The 23411-nt window shown below is 35.9% G+C and overlaps 1 protein-coding gene across 2 annotated transcripts; it reads right to left on the bottom strand.

Moving 5' to 3' along the window:
- Positions 1-104: 104 nt before the first annotated feature.
- On the bottom strand, positions 105-22213 carry slc9a2 (solute carrier family 9 member 2). 2 transcript variants are annotated; one of them, XM_030125554.1, is made up of 13 exons: positions 21727-22213; positions 20321-20535; positions 19974-20222; positions 13250-13500; positions 12940-13157; positions 10930-11129; positions 10732-10821; positions 8598-8668; positions 5506-5673; positions 5292-5397; positions 3406-3522; positions 1694-1781; positions 105-1079 (listed from the first exon to the last, which is right to left on the bottom strand). In XM_030125554.1, exons 1-13 carry the CDS (start codon positions 21989-21991, stop codon positions 664-666), a joined length of 2454 nt encoding a protein of 817 aa, XP_029981414.1. In that variant the 5' UTR covers positions 21992-22213; the 3' UTR covers positions 105-663. The 2 variants fall into 2 exon arrangements, with proteins under 2 accessions (XP_029981414.1, XP_029981415.1); XM_030125555.1 differs by having other exon boundaries at positions 20326-20535; positions 21727-21858.
- Positions 22214-23411: the final 1198 nt, after the last annotated feature.

Here is a 23411-nt window from a genome sequence, read left to right as displayed (position 1 = left end):
CATTATAGTTGTTTTTTTGTTTTGGTGCAATGAATTCTGTCACATTAGGGTTATTATGTGTTTTGTGTCCATGGTTTTATCCACAATGTTTCAACAGCTTGCAATAAGATAGAAAATTTATTACAGAAAAGACAATAAAAAAAGTGTCCCAGTTTTGTGAGGTCGATTCATGTAATAAACATACATAAGACCTCATGAGTACTCAGTACTGCACAGCAACAGCTACTCATGTTAAATTTAAAACATATAGAAATGCTTCAAAGGTTAGTCATACAACTGTAACACAATAGATGATAAAAACAAAAAAATACGAAAAAGTGACAGGTAAAGACAGAAGAAACACATTTTAAATTAATTTGAAATGATGTAAAAATAAAAAAACAACTGCTACAGGCACTAAAGGTATTAAAACACCTAAATAAAAGGGACAGAAATATGAAGAAAAAAATCATCTCTGCAGACTCGCTGACAGGTTATTTACAGTTTCTTTACTATAATGCCATTCACTGTCCATTCACACTGTGGCAAAGTTCATTCATCTGTAAAAAAAAAAAAAAAAAAAAAAAAAGAACCTCCAGTGTTCCTTTGCATGGCCTTTCAGGCAGTAAGTGTAACAGTTCATCTGGAGGCTTTGTGAGTTTTCAGGAGAAGCTCAGACACACGTTACATCTTCTTGGGGTTCCACTGAGGCCGTCTGAGCAGAGGGTTTCTTACTGTGTTGTCTCTGGGCTCAACGGCCCAGGCTGGAGGTGGAGGAGAAGGCGGCTGCTCCTCGCCCTCTGCTTCATGATGAACGTTCCTGAAGTTATCGGAGGAGCCGTTGTCATTATCTGAAGAGGAGTGGAAGTGACGACGAGCCGGCAGTCTGGAATCGCTCGAGGAGGAGTTTGTTCTGGGCACGCTCCGTCCAACCTTAGCACCGTCATCCTTAATTTCATCTAAAATGTCAATGGATGAGGCCTCTTTTAGTGTGTCCAGTCTCCGTAGAGGCATCATGGCCCTGGAGGAGGAGCGCGTCGGCTGGCTGAACCGAGAGCGTCTGGTGGGGTAGGCCACCTCAGACATGGTCTCCTGATCACCTGAGAGAAGATCATTTTAAAAAAGACTGTAAATGGATCATATCAGACCATCACACACAACTGCATGTACTAACCATATGTCCAGAGCAGTTAGGACATTTTCTAAAATACAATGAATGTTAAATTGTGGGATTTGTAAACCATAATTAAACTGATAAAAAAGTACAAGGAAAATAGTCAGTGTTCTCAGTTCCTAATTTAACCGTATATCCACCAATGTAATTATTTCACTGAGACAAATCAAGAAGTATAGTGTTCATACTGTCAACAATGAAATACAAGTCAAAGTAAATAATGATGTCTTTTTAAATATGCATTTTCTAAACTGTTTCACTTATTTCTTACTTTCACTTGGGTAAAAAGTGTAATATAAAAGACAGGCAATGCTACACATTGGTAAACATGTATGAATGTGTTGCAAGCACCAAAATCTCAATTTGTTTACTGTCAATGAAAAATAAAAGTCCAAGCAAAACTAACAAATTTGAGTTCTTTTGCTTTTTAAATCATGTCCAAACTTTTTTGGAAGTAAGGTTTGTACATAAAATACTTGTATACAGTGCATTATACCACTGAGCACTACTGGAAGTACTTGAAGGAGGGGAAAAGTTCACCTGTAAAGCTCTGCCTTCCAGGAGGAAACTTTGAGTCCAGACTTTGTCCAGCAGGAAGAGAGAAATACTTATGAGATTTAGGCACTTTCTGAGAATGAGAATAAAACAACACAACAGAAAAAGATTAGCAACAAAAGTAGAAAATTAAGACAAACTGAATAACAGCATAAAAATTATTATTATGCATCATCTTGGAATTCTAGATGCAGAACATTTAACTCTTAAAGACCTAGGATTAGTTTCTTGGTGATTTCCAAGTGAATTTTTCTCTGCATTTAACCTTTACCTAGAGGTTTGTTATCATTTATTATAATATTCACTGCATTCTTCAATGAAAATCAGGTATTTAAATTACTGATTATGTAAAACACAATGTGAAATGTTATCAATGCCAATACCTGTTTTGATGCCATTACAGTTTTTTACAATACACATTTTTCAATGCCAATGTTTCTTTTGTCAGTTTTCAGGGTGTGTTTTCAATGCAAAATTTTACTTTTTTTTTTTTTTCCATTTTGTTTTTTTGAAAAAGGTGACAAAATATCTCCAATATTACTATTCATACAGATATTATCTATTAGAGCCCTTTTCATATTTCTTATTTCATACATACAAAAGTGTAAAAAAAATAATAATAACATTAACTGGGTGCTTACAGTTTCGGTATTTCTCATTTAAAAACAGTCATAGCATTACAATACCTCTGGGTTCTTTAAACATTACACATGTTTATGCAGAAAAACATCAAACGAAAAGAGATTATAAAAAAGAAGACATTTTTAAAGGACTGATACAAACTCTGGGTGGCTAGAGGATACAAACTGGATCCATTTGTCTCAAATGATCAAATTTATCCCTCTGGATTCTGATAGAGTAAGTCAGTTTTTCTATTTTGAATATTTGCAAGATGATCTCGTACCAATCTTCTATTGTTGGTGGAGTTGCAAAATTTTATTTTTAATATCACACATTAAAGTCTTCATTTTGGCTCCATAGTTAGTGATGCAACCCCTGGAATTAACATGTCCCAATACTTTTGTCCATATAGCGTATCATTAACATGCTCTTTCTTCATTACATTTGTGTCCAAGTAATGCGACATTACACCTATAGCAGTGTTTTTCAACCTTGGGGTTGCCTGGAATTCAAATGGGGGCGCCTGAAATTTCTAGTAATTGATAAAAATAAAAAGTTTCTAATAAAAAATATACGGTGAGCTGAGAGAGACAATCACAACACATAAAAGACATGACAAACTGTGAAGCTGAAACTGAAGCACTGTGGTACTGTTTATCTTTCAAATGTTCATTGTGGTCAGTTTCAGATGCTGCAGCTCTTTCATAATTCATACTTCGAGTTATTGTTTGTTCAGTATTAATTGTCAGCCTTGTAAATCCAAGCTGGACTGACTGTACATATCCTGACCAAGGAAAATCAAATTCTCACTTTGTGCAGTAATCTACACCTGACTTTTCCACCTCCGTCCATAATAATATACATTATATAGACTAAATGTCATCTAAAATTAACTTTTATTTGCAACATAGTATAGGAAACTATTACATGATCAAAAACAAATTAATTTTAGCAAAAAAAAAAAAAGTCTGTTTTGAATGTTTGGGGTCGCCAGAAATTTGTGATGTTAAAATGGGGTCACGAGCCAAAAAGTTTGGGAACCACTGTCCTATAGAAACATGTCTGCAGCTGCTTACCGTCGTCTGGAAGCTTCCGGGTCGGAGGCTGCGGCGGATGCTAGCGTGGCGTCTGATTAGGATCTCTTTAGTCTGGGTGTCATTGGGCAGGGCGTGTTTTCCTGTAAATGCCACCGTCTGATCATAGAAAATAAAAGATACAGCGTTACACACAACATCATGGAGATACAGACCCCTAGTGGACACATCCCATAGAATATATTGCCGTCTTCACGTCACATTGAAGGTCCATAAAGTCTGATCACTGTGACGATAACAGACGCACTTGTTGTAAGAGGAGACGGTTTCTATAAAGTTACGATTACTCAACCAAAACTGACCACACCTGACTGAATGACAAAGCTCCATCAGGCTGCATTTTTACAAGCTGATATGACAGTACCCATCACTGTCAACAAACCTCTTACTATTAAAAACCCAAAGCAAACACAACTGCCTTTCAGTCACTAATAGCTGCTATTGTCCTTAAGTAAAACAGGTCACGTCAATAAAAATCGTCCAAGCTTCTGTATTTAACAACATTTTCAGACAGAGACTTGTAACTAATTTAACATTTGTTACAGGAAAACAAGTCACCTGCATTTTCTGTGTCGCCAGTCAGAAGAAAATCTTAAAGTTTGCCCATAAATGAAGAACAGAAACTTGCAAATGAAGGCTTTTAACATAGTTACACGCTTTGTCGACCCAAGAACACAAGCACATGCTCCCTGTTTGTATTAAAGCAAAGAGGGTGATGTCACTTATGGAAAAGTACTGCCGACCACAGTCTGTGGATATGCAAAACAGACCGAGTTTCAGTGTTTAGTGTCGTCACATGGTTTGCTCACAGAAGCCAGAAAAGAGCAAATGGTGTAAGTTAATTAAATTTGAGGGAGTCTGTCTTATTTCACTGATTTCATTCACATATGTTAAATAAACAGGAATGAAGATTATCAGAAAAAATGTGTGTGAATCAAGGTTATTATCATTAACAAAAACTAACAAAATGATGAAAACTAGAATTGTAAGAGCATTTTTGTCAACTGAAATAAATAAAAAACTATAATTAAAAGAAAAAAATAACTAACTGAAACTGTATTGTGTGCTTACAAAATTAACTCAAACATATAAAAATGATGGATAAAATTCCCTTTGTTTTTGTCTTTGTCAATGTCGGATTGATATGAAATCGATTTATTTCCCTCGAGCAATTTTAGCTGCTGGCACCATATGATATTTAACGGTCTGTCACTTCTCGTCACTTGTGGTTTCCAGTCGTCTTCTGGTTCCCACTCTACCTGGAAACATGGAGACTAAAGTTGGGAGAAAGCAGCAGAGTCCTGTCTGGGATTTATGTTAATATGACAGCGAAGAAGATAAGAGATATAAAAAAACTAAAACTAAGCATTTAGAAAATAACAAAAACTAATAAAAACTAGCTAACCTGCTCTAAAAACGAATTAAAACTAACTGAATTACAGAAAAATAAAGTCAAAACTAAATAAAACTAAATTATAATGAAAAATCCAAAACTATTATAACCTTGGTGTGAATGTGTCTTGAGTATTTTTTGTGTTAATATCTATTCAGGTTAAAAAAAAAAAAAAAAGACAAAAGGAAGAAGCACTTGATTTCGACAAAGCTGCACATTTTAGAATAAAGCATCTATTTTTTTCCCTTTTTTTGTTGTTTTCTTAGGATCTCATGTTTGACTGGGTGGTCAGTGTTGATCATAAGATAAAGGTCTAATTTCCCCACTATGTTCTGCCAGAAAGTTTACAACATAAACCGCAAAAATACAAGTGCATAAAGAAATGAGATACTGTATTAGACTGTGTGATTAATGAAAACATGTAAATAAATAAGAGCAAAGCCAAGAAGATTATCCAGATTATTCCACTTCTCACCCGTTGCCTGATCTTGTACATGTTCTTGGACAGGATGTCATGCATGTTCCTCAGGTCAGCAGCCAAAAACATCTTCTTGGGTTTGCCAGCGTTCTTCTTCTCTTCACTATAAAAAGAAAAAAACAACATATTGAATGACAGTGTGACGTTTGGGAAACCTCCTCAGATAAAATGACAGCAGTATTCAGAGACGAGGACATGATTCTTGTCTTACTACAGAGAGACGATGGACGGAGCGGCACTGATGTCTCCAGACACCGTGTCCAGGATCTCCATGGCGTTCTGCAGTTCAAGCTTCTTATACAACGCCACGATGCTCGACTCGGCTCGGCTGTCACGGATCAGGATTCTGCGCAGGATTCGATTGTTGAACTTCATAAACCTGAGAGAAAAAAGATTCCACTGGTTAGGTCAACTTTTTTTTTTTATTAGAAGGAAGTACGTTTAGTACGTTATTAATCATGATGTTAAAGGAAAACTCTTAATTCCAAACAAAATTATGTTTTTGTTTATTTCTCTAGCTGTAAACTTAAGTGTGGAAAGGCTATTATAATAAACAAGTGGTGCCAGGCACAACAACCCCCCCCACACACACACACATATATTGTAGCTTATTTTGGCATCGATCCAGCTGATGTCATCATGTCTATGCATGTGCTGATGTCAGCATATGAATTGCCTCTATATATGTGCCAATGTTGAAGTAAATTGAAACAAAACTGATGTTTTATAGACATTTGAAATTTCGCCCATTATAAGATAAGATGGAAAAAATTCATAGAAAATTTGAACTTTGACCTACTTTTTCCAAAATGTAATCATATCTATTCTGGGTCACTGGCAGTCTATAAACTCAATTTGGTATGAATTCAAGCAATAGTTTTACTGCTACAGACATTTGAAATTTTGCCCATGATAAGTAAATGGGGGGAAAAAAAATATTTAATTTTTTTTTTAATGGAAAGTTTGACCTACTTTTCTCAAAATGTAATGACATCTATTCTGGGTCACTGGCAATCTATAATTTCAATTTGGTATGAATTCAATCGATAGTTTTGCTGCTAAAGACATTTCAACTTTCACCCATTATAAGTATATGGGGAAAAAAAATTAAAAATTCATTTAAAAAAATTTGAACTTTGACCTACTGTTCCCAAAATGTAATCAGATCTATTCTGGGTCACTGGCAATCTATAAACCCAGTTTAGTATGAATTCAACCAATAGTTTTGCTGCTAGAGTGTTAACAAACAAACAAACCGAACCAAAACAATACCCCTGCCTCCCCTTTGGGGGGCGGAGCTAAAACAGACAAGGTATCTAGATGATCCCATTTGATCATCAACTGGACAGAGAAAAGGACAAAAGACCATGAAAGCATCTGGGACATTCTAAAGGTGTGTATTAGAACACAACATTATATAAGAAAACATCCACACAGTCGACCCAAGAGAGTTGAATGAATCCAAATGGAGGTCACACTAAATACTGACTTTACCTACAGAAGCAGTTTAGATCTGATTTTGTGTGTGTGTGTGTGTGTGTGTGTGTGTGTGTGCGTGCGTGTGCGTGTGTACGCGCTTCATTACTTTGCACATATTTCCAGCATATTTCTTGTAAAGACATACACCCATTATAACTCTGCAAAAAACATCAAAGCTAAAGGCTGCATAAGACTTTTACACAGTCCTGTAGTGTTTAGATTATCTCAAAAACATCAGATCAGTCAAGTAAATGTGATGTAATGTTACACAGTCTCCACTGGGATTAATAAAGTATTCTGAATCTGAATTAATGTCACTACTCTACCTAAAATTAAATGGGTAGGACTGTGAAGCCAAAACAATCACATATTTTATTACAATCTACCATCTGAGACTTGACGAACTTGTCTCACAAGAAAAGAATGAAATTTGCGTCAACAAAGCAAAGAGAGGGAAGAATGAAAAGGAAAAAAGAGAAACAGGATATAGGGAGAGGTGAGGAGGAAGGATAAAAGGGGAAGGTGTGTGCAGCATCACGTGTTACATAAAACAAACTCTAAGGTATTCAGGAAGTGTCTGCAATGTGGACCAATCTACTCTGAAGACTTCTGAATAAATAAAATAAATAAGCAGATTAAAAATAAATAGACAGCTAAACTGTAGGAAAAAAAGCAATAACTAAATGATGGATGACACAAGAAGAACCAACAATAAATAACTGGATAGACATAACTATTGGAATTTATAGGATGGAAAGAATAACCTGTAAATTTGAAGATGGATTCTTTTGTGCAACACTGGGAGGAATGGATGAGATATGTGAGGCCTTTGAGACCTGATTTTGCTGAGAAAATCCTCTAACTGAAGGAAATATGTTTGTGTGTTTTTATTTATCTATTTATATATTGATTCTTTACTCTGAAATCCTGTACGCCAAGACAGTAATGAGCTGTTGTAAATGTTTTTGCTTTTTACACCCACTCTCTGGATGTATATAGTTTAGGTGTATGTCAAATTTTTCAATGTTTGTAAAAACCTAACTTCTTTCAATAAAAAGAGAATTAAAAAAAAAAAGATATTCAAAAAATAAATAAATAAAAAGATAACAGAAATTGCACTTTATTCTTGTGATAAAATGTTTCTAACACAGACAGTTGTGTTTAATATGTTTATTATGATAATTATGATATGATAGTACTATGGAATACACAAGCCAATTAAATTTATGTAAAATCAATGTGATCCGAACTTTCCAGATTAATGGTTGTACATAATTAGTCCCTAGTGGATGTCTTTAACCGTCTTTAAACTTTTTTGGCGTTGTTCCTTCATTGTATGCACTTGCTTTAATCTTAATCATATTAGTCCACCTTTGTCTTCCACAGACTTCTTGAAATGCTTCTGTTCAAATCAAACATTAGGTTTTGTGTAAATGCAGTAACACTAGTGGTGTGTACCTGAGAAGAGGTGGCAGTGTAAAACTGTTAGAAGAGGCCATGGGGAGCTAAGCGAGACATTTCACAGCTTTAAAGAGAAAAACATCAGAGTAGATGGAGGAAACTGAACATGACACCAACGTCTGGTTAGCTGTCAACATTCCCACACAAGCCCAGTGTGAACAATAGCGTCGTCAAACAAAACCACAGAGAGAGAAACTGAGAGCTGGTCAATGAAAACTGCCTTCTAGTTTCACTGGAAAATTTTTCACCTGTTTTATTAACGGGAATTTATAGTGGATTGTGTAGTGTGAACAATCTAAGATTCAAACAAATATAAATAAATAACTTTAAGTGTTAAAGGTTTTCCTTGAGTTGAGTTCTTACTTGTCTTTCCAGTAGAAGTGGCTCCACTGTCCACAGAGGTCCTCTATGCCTGCTATGGTGTGTTCCATGAGCTGAGAATGAAGTAAGAGCTGTTAACACTTTGCCACAAACATCAAAGTGTACCTGTACTGGTCATGCTTACATTATGTATTACTTATAAGTAAGAGAGGTGCAAATTTAGTGCAAAAAGAACAAAATACACTTTAAGTTGCGGGAGCTGAATTCAGGGGGGGAAAAAAGTCAGAATTTGACAATACACAATATTCTGGAGTGGCTTTCTCCTTTTCTACAGATAGATGACCTGGTGCCATTTAACCCTGCAGTGGGAAGGAAAAGCCTATTTTCCAGGTTTCTATATCAATACCAATTGGTATTATCTTCCTGCCCCAAAACACCTATGATTAGCCAGAGTCTGGGTAAATACTCAAACAAGTGGTGCCAGGCACAACAAACCCCACCCCTTGTGCATACTGAAGCTTATTTTGGCATCGATCCATCTGATGTCATCATGTATATGCCTGTGGTGACGTCATCATATCAACATCATTGCCTTTACATGTGTGCCAATTTTGAAGTAAATTAAAACAATATTGATGTTTTTATAGACATTTGAAATTTCACCCATTATAAGTAAATGGGAAAAAAAAAAAAAAAAAAGATTTAAAAATTCATTTAAAAAAATGTCAGCTTTGACCTACGTTTCCCAAAATGTAATGACATCTATTTAAGGTCAGTGGCAATCTATAAACCTAATTTGGTATAAATTCAACCCATAGTTTTGCCACTACAGACGTTTGAAATTTCGCCAAATATAAATAAATGGGGGAAAAAGAAGATTTAAAAATTCATAAAAAATTTGAACTTTGACCTACTTTTCCCAAAATGTAATCGGGTCTATTCTGAGTCACTGGCAATCTATAAACCCTATCTGGTATGAATTCAACCAATAGTTTTCCTGCTAGTGTTGACAAAGAAAGAAAGAAACAAACCAAAGCAAAAACAAAACCCCTTGTCTCCCCTTCGGGGGTCAGGGTAATTAATTACTAACTAACTAACTAACTAACTAACTAACTAAATAACTAAATAACTAAATAAATAAATAGCCATAAATGCACCACACTGGACCTTTTTATTACATGAATTACACGAAGGGGCAGAACCTATGGGGAGAAGCCATTACTATCCAGAAGTGACGTACCCACGTTGGTTCCGGGTGATCAAGTACCAGTAAACAAACAGCAGTCAGTGAGTGAGACTGAGTGGAAAGCATGTGTTCACGCTTGTTGTTTGTGCAGCTGGAAGCTTTACACTCCCCCACTGTCCTGGAGACGCGACCCAGCACTGGTCAATAATGGGTCATCTTATGTCATGTGTCTGCTGCACGGGTCAGTGACCAGTCCCCCAGCCAGCATGTCCATGTGGACCCCAGAAGGGTTACAACTGGGCTGCATATAAGGGTCCCCTGTGGGTTTGTCCGCAGTTTCCATGGTGGACCGACATGTGTTTGCCCATATCAGAATCTCAATCAAAATCAGAATCAGAATCTCTTTATTGTTATTGCACCAAGTACAATGAAATTGAGGCAAAGCTTTCAGGTTCAGTGCAAGAATTTACAGACAGACAACAAATATCAGTAAAAGAACAATACATATCAGTAAAAAGCACAGTTAGTTATATGAAAAAATAAAAAGTATCGCAAACTAAGATATTTGTAAAACATAGAATTTAAGTAGTGTAAATAACATGAAAGATAAATGTCGTGGGATAAATAGTGTGAAGAATAAATAATATAAGATATTCAGATCTCTGATTCTGATTCTGATATGGGCAAACATATGTGGGGCCACCATGGAAACTGCAGACAAACCCACATGGGACCCTTATATGCAGCCCAAATGTAACCCTTCTGGGGCCCACATGGACATGCTGGCTGGGTCCACAGCCCAAGTAATCGGATAATACAACATTACTGTGCCACTACTGATGCTGGAAAAGCTGACTTAGTACTTGTGTGTACTTAACAATGGGCTATAACAAAACCACTAGTATTATACGTGAGTTTTTGCAATAACTAACAATGAAAATTCACAACCGGTACCCTTTAAATATTCAACACTCACACTCTGACTCTTACCCTGCAGTGAATCTCTGCATTGATGGTGTCGAGGTTACGGTTCGTTCTCCGGACATTTATCAACTCAATCAGAGGTCGGATGCTGATTCCCTGTAATGACAAACACACCCCCAGCCTGTTTTACTCCCACAAATTAGAAAGACAAATGCTCTCCGACTATGCATAATGCTTTGAATATAACCACAAATGTTTTCTTACCTGAAGAAAGACAGTGAAGAGGATGATTGCGATGGTGGCAGTGATGAAGAGTTGTCTGCGGCCGATGTTATCGGGAAGAGTGAAGGCCAAGGCGAAGGAAATTGCACCTCGGAGACCACCGTAAGCCAGACCAAACTGATCTTTTAAGTTAAATGGGATGGTACGGAAAGGGTTGATGATCTGTGTCAGGACCAACACACCTGGAGAAGAAAATACACAAGTGGAACAGTTTTTACCTGACATTGTAAGTGGAATGTTTTATACAGACAAAAACAAACATTATTTCAAGAGAAGGTAAGAAAAAGTAATACCAAACCTAACAGTACAAATTTTACTTTAATGCAAGTAAAAGTTACACTATTAAAAATATATAAATCTATAATGAACCATGTAGCACACCTAAAATGAAAAGCTATTAGAGGAAAAATGTAATGTAATTGTTCTTTCAATATGAAGAAGAATAAAATGGCTTTGCACAACATGCAACATTTAATAACTTTGTAAATGTATTTATCACATAGACAAATCAACACTTTCCCCATAACACCTGAAAACTGATAAAAATGACATAAAAAAATAAAATAAAACATAAAAAATTGTTAATTCTGCAAAATAAGAATAAATATTTCTGATATCGAAAAACAAGCATAAATAAAAAATAAAATTACATTAACTTAGGTGGAAACAATATTAAAATATTTAACACCCTCACAAAAAACAGCTGAAAAGGAATAAATATTTCTTCTCTTACATCCACTGTAACACCTCAAATAAAATGATATCAGTGTTACATTCCTAAAAAAATCAAAAACTGCAGCGTTATATTTTAATGTAATGGTCAAACAGTTGATCCTACAACAGCACAGACAAATGTAAAGTCAAATAGGCCGTGTTTATATGTTGCATTAACATCTGTCCTGGTAAATCCAAATGTACGTGCACTGCTCTAATAGACAGTCTGAACAGGATGCATTCATTGGTCTGGGAATGACTTATTTGTATCCTATAGTGGTCAAACAGGTGTGCCCAGGGATGCATTGACAAACTACCTTTTTAGTAAACATTTAGTTCTAGCACAACAGCATCATGATACTGTGTATGTGTGGTGTTGCCTAAGCTCACCTGAACCACACTCCACCCTCATCACTCTATTTCATTTGTATATTTCACAAGATATTCATAAACATATTTGAGTGATTGAAGATCTAATGGTATCAGCTTATTTAAGTATGAGCAGAAAACAGTCCACCTTAAAAGCTGTAACTTGTGGCCTTTGAGCAGAAAAATGAACTAAATTTTCAAAGAAACATGACTGAAATTAACCCATAAGAACCCAGTGTGACTTTTGTGGCAGTTCCCAAATTAATTTTTCTCTCTATTTAACCTTTCCTAAGTGATTTATCATCATTTATTATAATATTATCCTCTGAATTTAGCATTTTTTCCGTTACTGTATCAAAACAGAAAAAAATGAAGAAAATGAGACTTTTTTAGTAAAATATATCATTAACTGGACATAAACTCAGTGTCTACATCCACTGTCATTGATCCAACTCCATGGTTTTTACTGGTGAATCAATGTTGTAGAAGATGACGGAGTTTCCACGTTTACTACGGAGCCTTTGAACATCCAAACAGGTCATATCTGATGACCATGAAAAGATGACAAACTGTATTATACACCAATTATTTACATGTATTGATAGAATTAGTGGATCAACAGTTTAGATCAGTAGATGGTTTTGATCAAAGGTGGCTGTTTGGGTCTTTATGGGTTAAAGCATGGATCGTGTTTTAAGCTATAGATGAGCTTCCATATTTGCATATTGAGTGAGAATTTCACATCTGATCAGAAGTAATCACTCACATATTGCAGTGCTTTCAAACACCAGGGATGAGGAGGCTGACTTTCACCTGACCTTTCCTAATATCTCTGTACGGATTTTAATGAAAGATCTGAACAGGGTCTAAATCTGTGCTGACCCAGATCCACTTTACCCTTCTCCTTACCCAGACCCCTCCACACAAAGGCAAACAGGAGGGTGAACAGGATGTAGCCCCAGTTCCACTCATGTTCTGTCGTTATGGTAACAACACCCAGGAAGAAGAAGATGAGCGTCTCAGAGATGGATCCCAGCATCTTGACCACATGGCGGATGGTGGTGCAGGAACGCTGGGAGACATTTTCCTCCACATAGTACTTCATGGTGAGGGCACAGGTCACAATGCTGCAGTAACATAAAAATATTCCCATTTTGTTTGTATTTTTGCAGCATTTAAACCGTTCAAATACTTGTGCGTGGACAAGTCTAATACTCACGCCATGATGGAGGAGATGGCGAACAGTTCAGCCACCAGATAAGCCAGGTAGCTGTACATGAATATGAATAGAGGCTCGATTTCTCGGACTTTGGAGGTGAATCTTGTAGTGAAGGCAGCTACGAAGCCAAACAGGATCCCAAAACCCATCCCCCCAAGCCCCACCACAAAGAACCGAGCCACTCCCAGGAACACATCCACCGGCTCCACCACCGGCATCTCTGCCACAAAGTTAAACATGTTGTACAAGACCTAAAAAAGAAAAAAAAAAAAAAAAAAACACCTCAGATGTAAACTGTGTGAACACATTTCCATACCCATTTTTGTACATTTCACCATATACCTGTATAAACACACACCTACAAGCAAAATTTACAATATTTTGAGGCAGGGATTGAAATACAGTGTATGACCAATTAGTTTATTGAAAGTCATGAGAATTTATTTGCCACAAGAAATTGTGCATAATAGAAAATGTTTTTATTCTATGTGTCCTCCTTCTTTCTCAATAACTGCCTTCACACGCTTCCTGAAACTTGCGCAAGTGTTCCTCAAATATTCGGGTGACAACTTCTCCCATTCTTCTTTAATGGTATCTTCCAGACTTTCTCGTAATAGTTTTGCTCATAGTCATTCTCTTCTTTACATTATAAACTGTCTTTATGGACACTCCAACTATTTTTGAAATCTCCTTTGGTGTGACGAGTGCATTCAGCAAATCCCACACTCTTTGACGTTTGCTTTCCTGATTACTCATATGGGCAAAAGTTTCTGAAAAGGTATGGATAATAGTGTTAGGTATGATTATGACATCAATATATGTTTGGTTTCAAAACAACTGACGTAGTGCCTGCTGAGAAAAAACAACTAAATATTCATTGTAAATTTTGCTTCCCCACCCTGTACACAACAGAGGTCATGGGTGGTGTCAGGGGCTGTGGCCTTTAATGACACAGTTCCAGATAACACGATTTATTGAAATATTTACTCTGCGCTGTTTGCAGTGTGATAATCTCACTTCACTGAGCAGACTGAATGACTCACAGGAAAAAAAAGAGCATTTTACTAATCAACTTGCCCTTGTTCGCCTTCTCTGCCTGGTTCTTTAGACCTAATATTGACTTCATGGATATATTATTAGAATAAATAGTGTATTTATTGGTTACTATTGAAAAACAGAGTCCTTTTCACAGTTATGAGGGAAAACATGTCATCCAGAGCAGATTTGTGTGTCCCATTAATGTGTTCTTAATTGTAATGTGGACTACTGTGGTCGATGGCAAAGATGAACGGGCTGTATCAGATGTTCACCTGCCAACAGACAAAAAGCGTTGGCAGGAAAATCTATTAATGTATGGTTTTATTAATCTAGTACATAGGTGTCAAACATGAGGACCAGGGGTCAAATACAGCCCATCAAAGGGTCCAGTCTGGCCCTTGGGATGAATTTGTGAAATGCAAAAATAAGATATTAACACTCCTTTTAGTTCTGGTTCCACATTCAGACCAATTCCGTCTCAAGTGGGCAGGACCAGTAAAATATTATCATAATAACATAGAAATAATGACAACTCCAAATTTTTGTCTTTGTAAGTGTAAATATTTCCATGTATTTACACTAAAACAAAATATAATTTTGCAAAAAAATGTGAATAACCTGAACAAATATGAACAACCTGAAATGTCTTGAGAAGTAAGTACAATTTTAACAATATTTTGTCTGTTATTAAATGTTTTGTGTATTTGTTGATCCACTGTGATCTATAAGTTATAATGTACATGTGTAAATGATAAACTGAGGCAGAATATTGTTAAAATTACACTTATTTTTGCAGTTTGTTCATGTTATTCTTATTGTTTGAAAGGATAGTTTGTAGATGTAAAACTTTTCATAATATAAATTTACTTTTTCCACCCTAAAACATGGAGAAAAGTTTGGAGTTGACATTATTCATAAATTATTATGTTATTATTTTACAGGTTCAGCCAACTTCAGATCAAATTTTGCCGAATGTGGCCCCTGAACTAAAATGAGTTTGACACCTCTGCTCTAGTAAAATAGGAGATAAAGCTATAGGGATGCAATGATACAGTGGTTACATTGGTATACACAACTTTAATATATAAGCTACATGATATCACTCTGAATGACTGTGTGATAAAGGGCTGATTATTTTTTAGATGGAAAATTTCTTTCTTCCTGGCAATAAATAGGAGAATGAGTAACACCAAAAACAAACACAACATAAACAAGACAATCAGATGTTAGACCCTCACACAGTATCCATCACAATTAATAAATCCACTATCGGGTGAAAACATTCAAAGAAACATGTATATGTGATAAATCAATTCTGTGGCCCTTAAAATATTCAGTTCAGCGCAAAAGTCTCTGGTCACCTTTAGCCATGTTGTTTTTACAGGGTTGTACTGAGCATAATATCTATTTATCGGTGTCTAAAATAGTATAAATTAAATATAGTGCAAAGTATTAAAAATCCGCAAAAAATATTTATTCAGGCAACAGTTGAATATTTATTCTGACTTCTGTCCCCATGATAAAGCGCAGCCTAAACAAAAATAAACATTATGATACGTGTTGAATATAACCAAAACATTAAATGGAGTTCAACACACACAAAATACTGAACTCTCTGGTCTGTTTTATTCTGAAATTCTTGTTTTTAAAGCTGTTCTCAAATATCCCATATACATTTATTTCAGTTGTATCTAGAGACTGAAAAATGGATACATCTTTTATAATATCTCATAATACTACATTGCTAAAACAACAAACCAACTGGTGGCCTAAGACTGTTTCTTAGGGCTGCCCTCACAGGATTTGCATTAATGTTTCTATCATCAATTATTTTTATTATTTAGTTGGTGTGAAGTGAATGTTATTGAGTAGAAAAATCAAATCTGAAGTTGGAATGTTCTAATCTGAGGTCAGGGATACCCATAAAATATAGCAGATACAGAAATTAAATTAAAATGTGTTCTCGGTTCAGCGTCATCTTCCAGATCAGTAAGAAATTGATCATGTTGACATATAGTCAAGTAGCATGTGTGTGAGAGAAATGTCCAATCTGGATCCAGATCCAGACCATATTCAGTCAAACTATAAGTTACAGTTTCATTTGTTATTGATCAGCTTGTTATATTAACCCCTGATGAATCCTAAAAAAGTGCAAAATGCATAGACATTCAATAAAATGACAATATTACTTGCAATAAATAAATAAATTAATCTGAGGGTATCCAACAGTTACAGTTCAGCAGGGCTTCACCTCACTGGTCAAATATGACTGGATGGCATAATTATAATACCCATCATTTTGCAATTCAAGCAATGTTTTCCAATGTGTTTTTCACACATTTTTGTTGCGATAATAGAAAAAACATGCTTTAGTAGTCACCAATAGTCTCAGTATGTGGAGATTTTGCCATTTTAATACCATTGCTCACTTCCCTGCATGCAATTGTTTCGTCAAAACAACTTCTCCCCTACACCGTTTTGAAAAGGCGCGTAAGGTAAGACTTGTTCAGCACTAAACGATGACAAAAAACATCACCAGACAAATGCTTGTAAATAAAATAATAATAATATAATAATATAAATAAAATAAAATTCCCTCTGATATGTGGCTGAAAAATCATCATCATGCAGGAAATATCAGAAACAAGTTTACTGGTTATCCAATATAGATCAGTGCGTGTGATGACAGCAGTTCCTTATGTTAAATTTACATGTTGTATGTTGTTGTACAGTGGATAACAAAGGCCTCCTGTAAACTCCTACTTGATATTACATCCCGTTTGATTGGTTGTTTTCTGCGACACAATGCCCTCCATGCGGGTCTCCTGGGTAAATGTTTGCATATACTTTCTGAACCAGTTCTGCTACTGTGTGTCATAAACAAAGGGTCACCACACCAAAGCTAAGAGCAGGTCAACGTGGGCGGGGCGTCGCGTTAGAACACAACAGAAGAAGGCGAGGGGGAAATTTGAGCATGAGCCCGGTTCAGTTAAGTTTCAGACGGTGATGTGTGTGTGTGTTAACTCCGCCCTGAGAGGCAAATGCAACAGTGAACTCAGGAAACTGGTTTGGCAGCATCCGAGCAAACAGATTCTGGACCGTTTGTTTGTCTGATGTCAGCATACCCTCACTGTCATGTCGGAATAATAATATATGATCATACCAGGACGCAGACAGACGTATTTCTCCCATGCACTGAGTCTATGTGATACATCACATGCAGAAAAAAGTGTGAAAAACCTGTCTCTGCTGAAACCTGAGCTGAGCTTTTAACAACTGAAAGAATAGAACAGATTCAGACAATACAATACCAACTGTGTTATTGTATCCAGGAGCAGCTTTGGATTCATGAGCCCCAAACACAGTCTAAAATGGTAGGTGGGGTTACAATAATAGCCTCTATTATTAAACATCAAAGCAAACTATTGATAAAATAATAATCTGATTCCTATGTCTTTCTTTTTTCAGCTGTGGAATGTAACTGTACTTCTTACTCCACTACACTTGTCTGACAGTTTTACTTACTTTTCAGATAACAGCTTTTTCTGACAAACACAAAGGATGAAGTATCTCCATAGTTTAAGAAAATCCTCCTTCTTCTTGGTTCTTAAGCTAAATAAACTCTTGGATTTGTTAGAAATCACTTTGTCACCAAACTGAGAACAGGCCTGTTTTCTGAGCTCATGAAAAGGTGACTTTAGAGATAAAAGAGCCTCAACACTACAAACATGATAATCTTATAGAATATGATGAACTGACGTAGACATTTCATTGTTACTTTTACTTTTATACTTTAACTGTGAAGTTAAATTTTACTGTATGTGTATGGTCGTTTTATTATGTTTTTATATGGACCTTTAAGTCTGAAATAAAGATTGATCTATTGAATAGTTAATGTTACAAATGCATCGATCTGACTTTTTCTAGCATGATACTGATACTGATTCCCAAGGTTTGGACACCTGCCAGTACCAGTTTTTAAATCAATAAACATGATGTCTCACTGTGTTGAAGAGACTGGGATCTTTCTTTCATGTGTGAAACAGCATCAGGTTTGATAAACAAAAGGTAATCACGTAAGATAATGAATTATTTTCTTTTTAAAACAATAAAACATGCATAAGGACCTTGCTAAATAGTGGACTGGTATGAATGGATCAGCTCTGTTGTCACACATACCTTATATCTATTTAAAGGAAACTATTATCATTCATACTTTTCAGAATTTTACTTCCTCTAACAATGTCTGTCAGTTTTTCAATCTGAACTGACATTAGTTACCTTAACATTTATTTTTTCTTTTTTTTTCCAACTATATTTGTTGAACATTTTCAATGAACACAATAGACATATCAATTCGTAGCAGTCAATGCACAATCAAGAATGACATATCTGACTGTCAACACCCATCCCTTCCCACCCACCCAACCCACAGGCCAAAAAAAAAAAAAAAAAAAAATCAATAAATAAGAAATAAGGAAAAACATAAAAGAAAATCAAAAACGGAAACCATAAATAATGATAAAGGAACTCAAATCATAAAAGTAAAAAGTTAGTATAGTACACAGAAATAAGAGAAGAAAGGAAAAGACTACACATAATTTCTCATTCCCTCTTTTCCTCTCCTTTCCCCTCTTTAACATTTATTTTTTCTATTGTTATTCCATCCCCCAAGTGCAGCCTGGGGGTATTTCTTGTTCTTGTCATTCATCTGACTGTTTTGGACATCGCCTTAAGATACTGTGATCAGTATGTAACATCACCATGCTCTTTACTCACTGTGTTTTCACAACAAACGAAGACCAAGAGAAAATAAATACAGACCAACATGTAGAAGTTATTAGTTCACATGAGCCACAATAAAAATTCACAAAATTCTCAATGGGTCTGCTCCTACCTACTTAGGTGCACTGATAAAAGCTTATGTTGCCCCATGACCACTTCGCTCGTCTGGGGAACGTTGTCTGATGGTCCCGAAACCTTGTACATGACAATCCAGGCTCTTTTCATGAGTAAGCACTACCAGAACAGAGGCGTTCCTGCCTATCTTCAAGAAGCTCCTGAAGACCCAGCTCTTTCGAGAGCACCTCCTTTCCTGGCACTTTCTGATATTGCATCTTAAATATATTAATAAGGTTTTCCCAGGATCATCACAGGTTTTCCCAGGATCATCTCTGGACCTGCTGCTGTGGTCCTGCCTCTCTCCTGCCTTCATCGTCATCACTCACTTATCCTCAACTGCATCCATATGTCTCCCCCTACTTCCCCCCTTCTCCCCCAGTCTCTATCTCTATCACTCTCTCTTTTTCTCTTCCTTTACCCTCTCTCTTTAACCCCAACTGGTCAAGGCAGACAGCCATCTTCCTGGAGTCTGGGTCTGCTCCAGGTTTCTGCTGTTAAAGGGAAGTTTTTCCTCTCCACTGTCACCAGTCACAAGTGTTTGCTCCTGGAGGATTCTGTTGGGTTTCTGTAATTTGGCTTAGAGTCTGGTTTTGACCAACTCTATATGTAAAGTGTCATGAGATAATTTTTGTTGTGATTTGGTGCTTTATAAATAAAATTTGATTGATTGATTTGATTGGTTTTCCCCTGTAAGTCACTTTGGAAAAAAGCGTCTGCCAAATGCATAAATGTAAATGTAATAAATCACCAAATCTTGTTAGAATTTTGGGTTTGACAAACTCACCACAGTGACGGCATCATTGAAAAGACATTCTCCAAACACTACGATGTAGAGCTGCTCATTGACGCTCACATCCTCAAACACATTTAGCACGGCCACAGGGTCCACGGCCGAGATGATGGAGGCAAACAGCAGGTTCTCCTGGAGGTTAATGTCCTGCACACCAAATGCCTCAATCTGGCAGATGGCGAAGAGAGACATGCCAATGCCGATGCTGTTCCATAGAGTCCCCACCACTGCAAACCACAGCACCTGCACACACAAAAACACACAACGTCAACTCTGTAGGACACAAATATTTGAACAAACTGAAGCACTTTGGGGAAAACTATGGAGCATGTGAAACGTACCGTACCGATGTTCTCAAAAAAGGGTCTAGTGGGCATGAAGTAGCCCGAGTCGAGGACAATTGGAGGAAGCATGTAGAGGAAGAAGACATTGCTGGTGAGCACAGCAGGGGGCTCCTCATTGACAGAATGCATGATGGCACCCACTATCAGACCAATGCTGATCAGGAGGCATGACTCTGGCACCCATACTGTGATCTTGTGGTACACATGAAAACCTGACAAAAGCAGAAAAAGTCATTAAAAAAAGTAGTCTGTTCCCAAAGAGTGTAGTTAAGATTCTGTATTAAAGCATTGAATATAAACCCACTTTAACCCTTTCATGCATGAATTATGAGAACCTTAGCTGAGATTTTATTCCTGAGTGTTTTTAATTCCTCTTTAGGCATGAAAAAACAATGCGATTGAATTTTTTTATTGAACCTATTTTTTATGAAGGTACATTTGTTTCTTTATTGCTCTAACCATAAAAAAAATATTTTCAATCAAAAAAAAATTGCAATAAAAAAAACTCTTCAATCAAAGAAAAAAGTGTTGAATGCAAAAAAAAAAGAAAAATTAAGATCCAAAAAATTGCATTTGAACACTTTTTTTCTTTGATTGAAAATGTTTTGGGGTTTTTTTGTTTTTTGGGGTTTTTTTATTGAAAATATTTGTTTTTGGTTTGTACTTGTGGCATAGTAAATGTACTGTGGTTCATTCCCCTACTAGAAAACAAAGTCAAATAAAGCAATTTTGGGTGATTTAACTGGTAAAATATTCAGTAAAATAATCTGAAACATAATTAAAAGTAACAAAATAAGACAAATGCAAAAAATACTTAAGATCCAAAAAATTGCATTTGAACACTTTATAACTTTGATTGAGTAGAGTTTTTTTTTCTTGAAGTGAATTTTTTTTTTAAATTTAATTTTTTGTTGTTGTTTTTGTTAAAGCAATAAAGAAACAAATCTACCTTAATAATTTTTCATGGAGTTCTAAAAATGTCCACTCTGCTGGACACCGTATGTTTAATTTTTGAAGGAAAGAAGCAAAGAATGCAATATCAGAAAGTGATATACTGTGTGAAAACTATAAAATCAAAACATTTTTTATGCAGCTAATCTGATGTTTTCTCACATTTTATCATATTCCCAATTTTTATTAGCAATTGATTTACTCTCAAACATGTCACTATAGATCAGGTTAATCAAGAACAGCAAAGTTACAGAGATGGTATAAATGTCAGTGTATGGGATGGTGCATAAGTGTCCACTGTATTGGCTGATATGGAACTAAAACAACAAAACCCATGAATAAATTAGAGAACAGATGTAGAATAAGTGTAGTGACCACTATGCATGAAAGGGTTAATCCATGATGCCATTATCAGTACATCAGCTGTTTGAGCATATATTTCTGTAACTCACCAATCTTTGCGAATGAAGCCAGTAGAACCCAAAGAGTGACCTCAAATGGTATCTGTATTCTGGGGTAGTCCATTGTAAACACTGGTAAATTGGCCTTTTCCGCGTCTGGATAGGCCTGGGGCCCATTATCCGGTTTAATCGGAGGCACAATGGTGACACCGCTGGTTGGTTTAGAGGGGACTTCTCCATTACAGCAGGGTAGGACACTAAAAACTATCCAAATAATAAGTAAAACTCCTGTTCTTCTGCTGAAAGTAAAATCCATTGTGCGTAAAAAGCGAGGTCAGAGTAGATAAATAATAAAAATAATAATCAACAACTTCATCCAACTTTTAAAGTACAGTCAAAAAGTGTTGTTTTCTCATCAAAAGTAAAAAATAAATAAATATTAATTCCAGTCTCGTTAGATGATCTTTGTCAAAGCCATGTTCACTGTAGTTTTCCAGGCCCTGAGTCTCAGCTGTGTGATCCGGATCAGACTCCTTCTACCTGCAGGACTACACACACCTGGGCTTTACCTGCGACTTCTGCGAGTTCCGATAGGGGCTGGGCGCGGCTCCGGGGGCGCCTCTGATTGGTTGATAATCCAAGCCGATAAAAAAAAGGTAGGATGGGATGTTTCTACGAGCCATTCAAGGACCAATGTTTGGTTTCGGTGACAAAGCTTTCTGAACCACATTGTAGTTTCATTTTGCACTTGTAATGGGCACAGCAGGTTTATGCAGTTCAGGGAAAACACACGATTTCTCAGTTAAAAGACAAAATAAATCCTGAAAGTTAATGAATAATAATAGTAATTGATTCGTATAATATTAATATTATATCTGATAATCTGAAAAAAGGGGCAAATTTGTCTAAGTGAAATAATGCTTTTTACTTGATCTTCATTTTGAGAAATAAAACTGTAATGTTACACGATGTTTTATTTTATTTTATTTTATTTTATTGGTTTATTAACCCTTTCATGCATGAATTATGAGAACCTAATCAAGATTTTTTATTCCTCTTTAGGCATGAAAAAAACAATGGGATTCAACTTTTTTTTTTTTTTTTTTTTGAACCTATTTTTCATGGAGTTGCAAAAATGTCCACTCAGCTGGACACCATGAGTTTAACTTTTGAAGCAAATAAACATGTATTTACTGGCATACTGTGTGAAAACTATGAACAATTTTTTTTTTTTAGAATGCTGCTAATCTGATGTTTTCTGATGTTACATTTTAACATACTCTAATACTAGTTATTAATCACTTTATGGAGATAATACACACACACACACACACACACACACACAAAAAAACGAAAAAAAAAAAAAACCCAAAAAACTGTTAAATACAATCTAATAATAACAACAAGCAATTGATTTCCACTAAAACATGTTAGTGCAGATGAGGTTTATCAAGAACAGTAAAGTTACAGTAATTGTATGAATGTCAGTGTATGGGATGATCCACTGTGTTGGCTGATATGGAACTAAAACAATAAAATCCATGAATTTATAAGAGAATAGCTTTGAATAACTGTCCACTGTAGTGACCACTATGCATGAATTGGTTAAATAGGGACCATGCATATTTGTGAACATTGTTGTATAAAAAATACACCCTCGTAAATATGATCGAATAAGTAAAAATAACTACTTTTCATCTGCAGTCCCTAGGCAGGTGACAGAACAAGACATAACA

This window comes from Sphaeramia orbicularis, chromosome 21, assembly GCF_902148855.1.
Source record: "Sphaeramia orbicularis chromosome 21, fSphaOr1.1, whole genome shotgun sequence".
Lineage (NCBI taxonomy): Eukaryota > Metazoa > Chordata > Actinopteri > Kurtiformes > Apogonidae > Sphaeramia > Sphaeramia orbicularis.
The sequence above is the reverse complement of the archived record's forward strand: the minus strand, read 5'-3'. Positions and strand labels throughout refer to the sequence as shown.